The 10549-nt window shown below is 29.0% G+C and overlaps 2 protein-coding genes across 3 annotated transcripts; both read left to right on the top strand.

Moving 5' to 3' along the window:
• Positions 1–1659: 1659 nt before the first annotated feature.
• On the top strand, positions 1660–2935 carry LOC112693624 (general transcription factor II-I repeat domain-containing protein 2B-like). 2 transcript variants are annotated; one of them, XM_025568777.1, is made up of 4 exons: positions 1660–1991; positions 2073–2264; positions 2370–2453; positions 2546–2709. In XM_025568777.1, the coding sequence occupies exons 1-4, from the start codon at positions 1730–1732 to the stop codon at positions 2620–2622; spliced, it is 615 nt and encodes a 204-aa protein (XP_025424562.1). In that variant the 5' UTR covers positions 1660–1729; the 3' UTR covers positions 2623–2709. The 2 variants fall into 2 exon arrangements, with proteins under 2 accessions (XP_025424562.1, XP_025424561.1); XM_025568776.1 differs by having other exon boundaries at positions 2370–2935.
• Positions 2936–3192: 257 nt separating this feature from the next.
• LOC112693720 (SCAN domain-containing protein 3-like) lies at positions 3193–3597 on the top strand. Its single transcript, XM_025568907.1, has one exon. It carries the CDS (start codon positions 3193–3195, stop codon positions 3595–3597), a length of 405 nt encoding a protein of 134 aa, XP_025424692.1.
• Positions 3598–10549: the final 6952 nt, after the last annotated feature.

The raw sequence follows: 10549 nt of genomic DNA, 5'->3' as shown, positions 1-10549 counted from the left end.
ATACGTGGTATTGTCATTAGTGTATTATATGTATATTATAGGTATAATTTATTACTTTGTGTTTTATAATTATTATTTTCAGATGAAATTTGATAAAAATATTTCGTACATACATTTTATTATTGCTTTATGATGATCGAAATTTTTTTTATTATGAATTTTATTGAATTGTAAAAGTCATTCATTCGATAATTCCAATAATATTTTAGATATTTATAACTGTTTACAAGCAAAATTTAAACAGAATTCAAATTTACTGCAGACCCTATCAGTATGGGCATTGTGAGAGGGGTGTAAGGGGACTTGCACTTGCACCCACTGGATTTAAAAAAAAGAATACATATAAACATGCAGGATAGAGACTATTATTATCATTAATAGGTTTTCTAGTAGCCTGAATTACTTTGTAGCTATCGAAAAAACCGAAAATAATTTTGTATAATTTTGTCATACAATTTGAAAAAATATTTCTACGCATTTAACTGAAATAATTTAAGCGTTATTCAAAAATTAGCATATATACTATGTATTTTGATATACCCCTCCCGCCCTGACAAAATTCTTCGCATCATTTATGCTCATCAGTGTCAATCAATAACTTAAAATAACTATAAACAAGACGAACTTTATAAAATATTTCAGAAATTATGAAATATTAATAAAATATTAATATAAAGACTCATTTAATGTCTTGAGTAGGTACTACTGAGATGGGACCAGACCAAATATTTTAGACAATTTTCTTAACCGGACCAGACCAATTCCTAAAATATATTTTTCAACCCAGACCAATTTGAACAAAACTCACAATTTTTTTAAAAGACCGGATCAGCCCAGTTTGGATTTTATATAAAAAAAAAAACCAACCCGGACCAGGACCATTTTTATTTGTTAATATAAACCCGAACCATGACAAATATGAAAAAACATGAAAGTCCTTGGCCTTTGCTCTAATTATAATATTAACTACCTAATTAAAAATTAAATTAATGTTATGACGATTAGCCGATGTCCATTGGTAGTAGGTAGATTTCCTAAATAATTGGCCTAATAATTTTTATTTAAAATAACAATTTCGTAGTAATTACTAAATACTTATGCTTACTTTTATGTTCGTGGAATGGATCAATGATTGATCATTAATCAAATACCGATGCAGCGATGCTTCTCCGATGAACGAACAAAATAAAATAAAACAACTTCAAACATTTACATTTCAGAGTATTATTTGTACATCTATAGCAAGGGTGCCCAAACCCAGGCCCGTCAACGCTTTTGGATTTGCCCGCCAACATCTATACTCTATAGTCTATGACATTTTAAATTATTATTAATATTTCTTTTAAGTTTAAATTTTGTTGTATATTTTATTTTATATACGTGTGTGTATCAAATTAGCACTAGGACCATTCCACACAGCAATGTTATCGGGTTTTCCTGTGATGACCGGATGCGTTTTACCCGAACCCGCATTTGTCGCGATGTTAATCGGTATTATTTTTATGTTTATAGATTATCTTGATTGTCCGTCGACGTAGTCGTCGTATATCGGCGAGTTAAGATAATAAATTGTTATTCGAAATATTGTACAAACAGCGACCAAAAACAGTCGCTCCGCACCCGCCTTTTGCTACGGTCGTAAAAATAATACGTACAACTTAATAAATATTAAATTTTTTTGTAATAATTGCGTTTATTCTGTGTTTTTACTTGTTAATTTTAAGCCAGAATGGCTCTCAGCAAACCAATTACGTCGAAATTGAAAGAACGTTCTCGGACATTTCACGAAGAATGGGAGATGCAATATTGCTTTACTGAAAGCAAAGCATTGAAGCCCATATGTCTTATTTGCTCCACTACGATTGCCGTCGCCAAAAAATATAATTTAGAACGGCATTTTAAACAAAATCATTCAAGTATTAATAAAAACTACCCGGAAGGAAGTTCTCTAAGAGCTGAGTTTATAAAGAAGAAAAAAAAAGAAATATTTGGTCAGCAGAATTTATTTGTAAAAAAATTTGATGAACTCGAATCTATGGTAAAAACATCATATGTGATATCTTTACTTTTAGCCAAAAATAAAAAGCCTTTTTCTGATGGGGAAATTATTAAAGAGGCTTTATCAATTTTTTCTAATAACTGTAATGATAAAAATATAAAAACTAAAGCAGACGGTATTTCACTTTCGAGAAATACTGTAACAAGACGAGTAGAGGAGATGTCAAACGATATTAGCAACCAAATAACACAAACCGTAACGAAATGTAAGTATTTTTCATTGGCGTTGGATGAAACTTGTGATTTGACGAGTATGTCACAGCTAGCCATCTTCGTGAGGTGTGTTGATGAAAATTTTAATGTATTTCAAGATTTATTAGAGCTCAGCCAGTTGGAAACTACAAGTACCGGAAGAGACATATTTATGAAAATCAAGGAATGTGTCGACAGAAAAGGTATAGCATGGGAAAAAATTAATTCTGTTTGTACTGATGGAGCACCCGCTATGACGGGAAAAATAAATAGTTGTGTGGCCTTGTTAAAACAGTTCTTAGGCCGGGAATTATTTTCATATCATTGTATCATCCATCAGGAAGCTTTATGTGCCAAAGATATGAAGTTTAATGATGTTATTGATCCTGTAGTACGCTGTATTAATTATATCCGAGCCAAAGCTCTTCATCGAAGACAATTCAGGGTTTTATTTGAAGAAGAAATCAATGAATTCGGTGAGTTACATTTGTATTGTGCTGTCCGCTGGTTATCTAAGGGTGAAATGCTGAAACATTTTTTTTCTTTTGCGGAGAGAGGTCTTGCAATTTTTAGTAGAAAAGCAGGCAATGCCTGATGAGCGAGATTTACTTGAAAGTGAATCATGGTTATGCGATCTTGCGTTTTTAATAGATATTACACAGCACCTCAACATACTTAACCGGAAGCTGCAAGGGAAGGACTGTTCGTTACCAATAATGTTCAATTTGGTTTATGGATTTAAAGCGAAACTCTCCCTTTTTTTTTGACAAATTTGACTAGAAATAATATCGATCATTTTCCTACGCTTGTAGATATAAGAGGAAAACTAGAAAATACTTCACCTGACATCTCGAAATATCAAACACAAATTAAATTATTGTTGCAGTCTTTTGAGAACAGATTTCAGGATTTTGAGAAGGACAAAAAAATATTTTGTTTTTCATGAACCCATTTTCAATCACTTTTAGTGAAATACAAAAATATTCATGCAATATCCAGTTGGAAATCACAGAAATTCAAAACCACGTTTCCTTGAAGCAGATATTTACCGAAATTGTATCATCACAACCACAACTGCAGTCTTCAGAAAATTTATTAAAATTTTGGAAATTAGTACCAAAAGAAGACTTTCCTGCAACGTGTGATCTTGCCTTGCAGATTTCAAGCAGATTTGGATCAACATATATTTGCGAAAAAGCTTTTTCTACTCTAACCTATGTCAAAAATAAATATCGTAGTTCGTTAACTGCGCCTCATATTTCAGATTTGATGTTGTTATCAACATCAGATTTATCACCAGATATTGAAAAATTATTAGCTAATAAGTCTCTTCATAGGTCTCACTGATGTTTTTTTTTAAATATTATTAAAAATTAAAACATGTGAAATTTAGAATGTTGTTTAATTTAAATACCTATTTGTTCTATCTAATTAAGTATCTATTGAAAATAGAATTTTAGATGAATTATAAGTGTAAGAAAATCTTGTTCATAACATGGCCCACCAGCTAAATGTAATTGCAATTATAGCCCACTTCCAAAATAAATTGGGCACCCTTGATCTATAGGGAGGGATCGAACTTCGGGGGATGGAAAATGAGGGTGGGGATCAACATTATTAAGCCAGAATCCAGTGACGGGGGCGTCCAGCCAAGCCCCTTTCACTGGCGATGTCACTGCTGAGACAGTTGTGTTCTCTAAGGACACGCATCGGAAAATAGGCAATACTGAAGAATTGGATCGGACTGAAAATATTCAAGGCGAACAAGCTAAAGTACGAACAGACACACAGTCTGAAAGACCGCAATCTTTGACAAGACCACAGGTGGAGGCTAAATACTCAAAGCTATTAGAAGATACTTTTTCATGTTTAGAGACACTGGAAGCATCAGTTGCTGCAGCGCTAAATACGAATTTAGACATAAAGACTGTACCAGATCGCTTGGGAAATGTTTTAGGGAGTTCACTAAAATAACCAAAGTTATTGGAATGACAAGGTCCCCAGAGGTCACCGAACAACGTTTGTGGACGTTGCAACAGCAGCACCAATAACAGTATCTTCAAACACTAGAGAAGATTAAAGAGCTCCTGGAAGATAATCATCATCTGCGAACAACTCTTAAGCCTTCACAGTCTTAGTCAAATACTCTGCTTAGGCAAGATTACGATATCAGAATCGACACTATCACGTGAACTAGCAGAGTCTAAGGTTGTATCGGAAGGCAAGTTAGATGAACTCTCCAAATCCATGGCGGATATTATGAATTATATTCATGGGCAGCTGCAAAACCAACAGCAACAGAAGCAACAGAACCCACTTCATCAATCACAGCCGAAACAAAGCAAGCCACAACAACAGAAGCAACAAAAACTTCCAAAGCAGCAAAACAAACCGTCAAGGTCACTGCAGGAGGAAGAGCAACAAGTACAACGGCAGGTACAGATAGAAGGAAGCTCCATAAAAGAGACTACTTCTATTACGGAGAAAATGCCAATTTGAGTTCCCCAAATTGGGATAGACTACTAAGAAAAAGCGCAGATTACCTAAAAAAGAAGCGAGAGAGTCTAATAAATGAGAAGAGAGTGCCGTGGATCTCGTACCATGGACTGAGGTGGTCACAATAACCGACTCAATCGAAGAAGAGACCTACGTCTCCGTCATGAAGCGGGTAATGAATAATTATTATTAATTATATTGGTGGGTGAGAGCTGACGGCATGCCTTACGGCGCTCTCAGGCTCATCTCTAGTAGCTACGATCAAATATTTATTGAATAATAGTAGTAAAGTATTACTTAAGAATTACTTAAGTAATTAATATATAATCGAAATTCATTGAAATACCTGTTTCTTCTACATTTAATCTCTTTAATGCCCATAGACTTCTTTGCGAATTTTGGGTAAGACATTTTTCGAGAGATACTGTCCTTCATCACCCTCTCTATAATCAAGGTTATGGAATAATATAGACTAGAGTCTCTGCTATTGAAAAAAATGTGGTTCTCATCCTTAAAATATACTTATATTCAAATATCTCTTAACATATGCTACTAACAACTTTTGAAAATGTTAATTACCGCTTGAAAGGAATGATTATCTTTACAATATAGAAGATATAAATAAATGGTGATTAAATGAAAAATTCAGTTTAATAATTTAATATTAACCACTTATTCATATTTAATCATTGTTTTAAACTTTTTTCTTTATGTTCTATATCTAAAATCTTTTCATGACCATATTGATGATTAATGAAAATTCGTTGCTTTAAACTTTTATCAAACCTATTTAAAAAAACAACGGTTGGAAATTAAAAATAACAATGAGCTTAACTCCTAGATCGGTAGATATACAGACACGGTTCAATGGCATTACGGTATTGGTCATTTCAACTTAAAACTAATACATCGTTGCCTCGAGATACAATTCTGAGCACAAAATGTCGGTGAAATCAGAAATTCGACATAGTTTACTTAGTAGTAGCACCAATTTCTTGGTTAAGTAGGTAAGGTTAAGTTAGGTAAGATAGGTTAATTGAAATTTGCAAATGCTTATAACTAGCAAACAATGTATCAAAATATTTGGAAAATTGTATAAAATATATATAAAATTCATATAAGTATTTAGTGTCGGGCTGGTCATGGCAGCTAAGCAGCTATCGGTGCCTGGGCCTTTGTTTTACTCAATATACTACACACACACACACAATATATGAATACATTATAGTTTATAAATTATCTTTCTATGAATCTTCAAAAAAACAATATCACTTAACTATGTATAAGCATGATCAACGCTTACAACATTTAATATCAAATTTAAAAAAGTAATGATGATAAAAATTATTTTTTATAACAAATGTAAAGATTTTTTAAAAAAAATAATTTTTTTTTAAACGAACAAGAGCATTTCGAAGAAAAATAAAATATTTAGATAAAATATTTCTGATAACATACAAAATATTAATCTAATGCTGTAAAATAATAAATTTAATGATAGTATAAATTTGATAGCATACTTGATAGTATTGCATTAAGGTTTACTTCAAATGTGGTTTTATTGACAAATTGCAGTTGATTGGATTAAACAAATAAAGTTGAGACTGTGGAACTTATATAATAAAATAAATATAAATAATGGAAAATTAGTATTATAATTTATTTTATAAAGTTTAACGATGTACAAATTAAATAATATAGAGCTTGTAGAAATTTAAAATGAATTTACATTTATTCTATGATTTAATTTACCTAATTGCCACAAATATAAATAATGAAATTAATAATGCACGAGTACTCAGGTAGGTTGGTCCTTTAAAAATCACTTACATCCTGCCTGGGCTCTTTGATGTCCAGGCCGACTTTGTATGTACTTATTATAGTTTAAGGGAATAATGCGTGACAAAATACTAAACGGTACTGAGTTCAAAAATGAGTGCGGTCTACATGATCTAACGTTTTGGAAAATTCGGTGTATATTACATCGACTTGCTTGTGTTTTCGAAAGGATTCGTATATATATATGAAGTGAGTACAAGATTGCAGGTTGTAGTAGGACGACCTGGTACAAATCCGTACAGCTCCTCCTCAAGACTATGATTGAGAGGAAAATGTATAGAATTTAGAACAATTGATTAAAAGAACTTGGAGAGATAAGAAATCATTTTTAAAAACATTAAAATATCCTACTTCAGAATTGGAAGGAAATTCAAGATATTATATATCTGTCAGTTTAGAAAAGATATATAATGATGAAAATATTAAAAAATATTTTGAAGAAATGGCATAATTGTGTTACTTCAAATTTAAAAAACTGTTTATTGTTTCAATATTAAAAAACCCAAGGCACGTAAGTCCTACTGCATAAACTGATGCATAGCGAACATTTTTTTGAAAATACAAATGCATTATACATTAAATTTAATAGTTAGTAATATTATCTTGGTCGTGGAAAGTATAAAATAATTTATACCGAAAATATCTAGATTGGAATTTAAAATTATTAAATTAATTTAAAATTTTTTGGTATTCAATCTAATTATGTGTTTATGCATAATTTCATGTTTGCACGTTTTTAATACAACACATTCCTATAAATGTTACATAAAATATATATTAGTCATACTAATCAATATCAAATTTATTAAGGTATTATATAATACTATGTATTTCAATTTCTTGATTATTTCATTTGAATATTTTTATATTTGAAAAATATATTTTAGCTTTAGTCCAGTGGTTTTCAACCTTTTTTACAATGCGGCACACTTCATCTCCAACAAAATTTTCGCGGCACACCAATCCATAAATTATGTGAACCATATTTTATACATATGAATACTATTTACAGTATACTCTATTAGAGGGTTATTTATTGTGAAATATATTAATACAATCGATCGATCGAGACGGCCGCGACGGGCATACTTACAATAAATAATATTATATGTATCTACGATTAGTTCGATCAGTTTTCATATCGAATATCAATAATAAGCTGGTAAATACATACTTATAAAACAATTTATAGATTTATCACGGAACATTTAAAGGGCGCTCGCGGCACACCAATGGGCCGCGGAATACCGGTTGGGAATCACTGTTCTAGTCCAAGGTAAATGATTTAATGGATTATTTAATTTTTATCTTTTTTTTTGTGAAAAAGGAATTTAAATTTATGATTTAACTGATCATCAACTAATTATACTTGTAGTTATAATCATATTTTTAAATGATATGTAAGTATGAATTCATATTTTGGGTCTTGTTTTTATTTTATTTTAAAAACTTAATTGAATTTTATATTGTACAGTTGAAATAGTTTGTTAATTAGCCAATCAAAATATTTAGATGCTTCTTTACTTATAAGAAGAAAATTAGTAATGGTTGATCCAGGTCACAACGAAAAAAAATTAAAGAGGGTTTTCTTTTAAGACAACTATAATAGAAGTATTTAACATATGAATAGTAATAAAAAAATTGGACTCGTTTCAAAGAACCTAAATACGTAGAAAATAATCGATATTAACTAGAAAGTTGTTACTTATGGTTGAGTTGTTATACACAGAAAATAAACCAAAATATTTTTATATTTTTCATGTTATTATTGTATAATACAAGCATATATTATTATTTACGACAAATGGTAAATGTAAAACAAAATCTTATGATATCAATATCTTGCACAGAATAGATTTTACAATTTTGTATTTATAGTTTTTAGTTTTAAGCATATTTGTTTAAGAACAAGTAAAATGTTTCTTAAAGTAAGTATTTTTTTATACTATAATAATTATCAATCATTGTTGTAACAAAGATACATAAATCGTATTTAAACATATTTGTCATCAAATAATAATTTTATCATATCTCGTACAGGCCCGGCTCAAGTGTTTAAATAAATATAGGCGAAATTTAGTTTTTGCCGCCCCTTACGTGTAAATATTTTATCAAATATTTTTTTTATACATAAAAATTTTCCAGGAAAAATGCCGTCCTAGCCGTGGACCTATGTCACCTACCCCTTGAGCCGGGCCTGATCTCGTAAAATTATTAATTTATACTCGGACACTGTGATCTTCAGATCGTTAATAAGTGTATATAAATTATTTTTAATAACAACAAAATAACATCGTATCTTAAGTTATAATCGTGTTATTATCTTATCGGAATATATCCAAAATTCAAATAACTAATTAAATAATATTATATAAAACAAACATCTAAAAATTAATTTTTTGACTAATAAAAATCAAAATAATAAGCTATTGACATTGCAATTATGATTTCAGATTAGGTGGCCTCTAAAATATAGAAGATTAAAAAAAAAAAAAAATGCGTAGTTTTTAAAGTATAACTTTGACAGATTTGTTATCAATTGAGAATGCTGAATATTAGTTTCATATTATTATTTGATATTGTCGGTGAAAATATTACCAGTGATTAATATTTTATTTTTTAAACTTTATAAAACATACGGATTTTTTTTATGCAGTTCAGTTCTCATTCCATAACAGCATGAGTTTAAATATTAATTTTGAAAAAAATGATATAAATATAAACCACCAAAACTAAATAATTTATATAGTTCATAAAAGATTTATATGTTGTGTAATCAACGAATACAATGAATTGGACTAAAATAGTAGCGAACATTTTTCCACAATTTAACAGTTTTAATTTTGTATTGACTATACATAAAAAATGATTTGAGACAATATAGGAAATATATGTTATAAGTGTTACACAAGGTAACCAGTACATTTAGATTGAAAATTATGGTTGAATTGACGAATTAACGTATTTCATACGATTTTTTTTATTAATCTTTACGAGTTACAAGTATCCATGGAAACAAATTACTTATCAAGACCTTCAAGGTATATTAGATATTTTTAGAATGTTATATAAATATATATATTTCATAAAAAATATAAAACACAAGGTTTTTCTTTTTTATTAAAATTAAAATATTTAACGTTTGTAAAAAAATTGTCTGTCCAATATTTTAATTTTAGTTAAAGTAAAATATTTTAATCTTGTGTTTATTTTTAATTATTTTAGGTTTTAATATTGTTAATATTATAAATTAAAACCACAAAAAAAAAACTTCTTTAGTCAGACAAAAATTATTTAACTTTCAACGAAATACCTCCCAATTTGATTTGCCCTCTCAACATGTTTTTACTTATGGTCGATTTCATTTTACGCACAGAAATAATTTCAATAAAGAATTGTTGAAAACTAGACATTTCTCTAAGTCTTAACTTTTAAATTTGTTGTAGAATTAAGTTTATTTAATCTAGGAATAGTATATTTTCATGAAAAATAAATTATAAAAATAACCGGTTTTTCATTCATAATGAAACCAGGAATGTCAAACTTAACTATTGTTAAAAATATAATTGAATTACATTTTTAAAATTTTTAAGAAATTATGGTAAATTACTTTGCTTAATTGCATACAACATACAACTATTGTAGTAATATTCGAAATTAAAACTATTTGAAATAAATAATATATATAACATTATTAAGTTTAAAAAAAATTGCTTGGATTATAAAGACAATAATCATTTGCGTGCAATTGTTCTGTTTGTTTGTTTAATATTTTAAATATTAAGAAACCTACTAAAAATTAAATTAAATTATTTTTTTTTAATTTTTCTTAAACATCAACTTACAGGTATAGTAAATCAAATCATAAATAAATTTAAAAATTCAAAATTGAACTTAAAATGATTAAAATAGTAATACATAATATGGTAATGGTATTTAGCCTAACTAATTTCAATGATAATAA

This window comes from Sipha flava, unplaced genomic scaffold (assembly GCF_003268045.1).
Source record: "Sipha flava isolate LNK unplaced genomic scaffold, YSA_version1 89_pilon_pilon, whole genome shotgun sequence".
NCBI lineage: Eukaryota > Metazoa > Arthropoda > Insecta > Hemiptera > Aphididae > Sipha > Sipha flava.
The sequence above is the reverse complement of the archived record's forward strand: the minus strand, read 5'-3'. Positions and strand labels throughout refer to the sequence as shown.

Bases quoted from the DNA above. Each gene is read 5' to 3' on its own strand.
- LOC112693720 (XM_025568907.1), top strand. From the start codon at position 3,193: ATGAACCCATTTTCAATCACTTTTAGTGAAATACAAAAATATTCATGC.
- LOC112693624 (XM_025568776.1), top strand. From the start codon at position 1,730: ATGGCTCTCAGCAAACCAATTACGTCGAAATTGAAAGAACGTTCTCGG. The intron at 1,992-2,072 runs GTCAGCAGAATT...CTTTACTTTTAG, and splicing joins GAAAAAAAAAGAAATATTTG to CCAAAAATAAAAAGCCTTTT. The intron at 2,265-2,369 runs GTAAGTATTTTT...ATGTATTTCAAG, and splicing joins AACACAAACCGTAACGAAAT to ATTTATTAGAGCTCAGCCAG.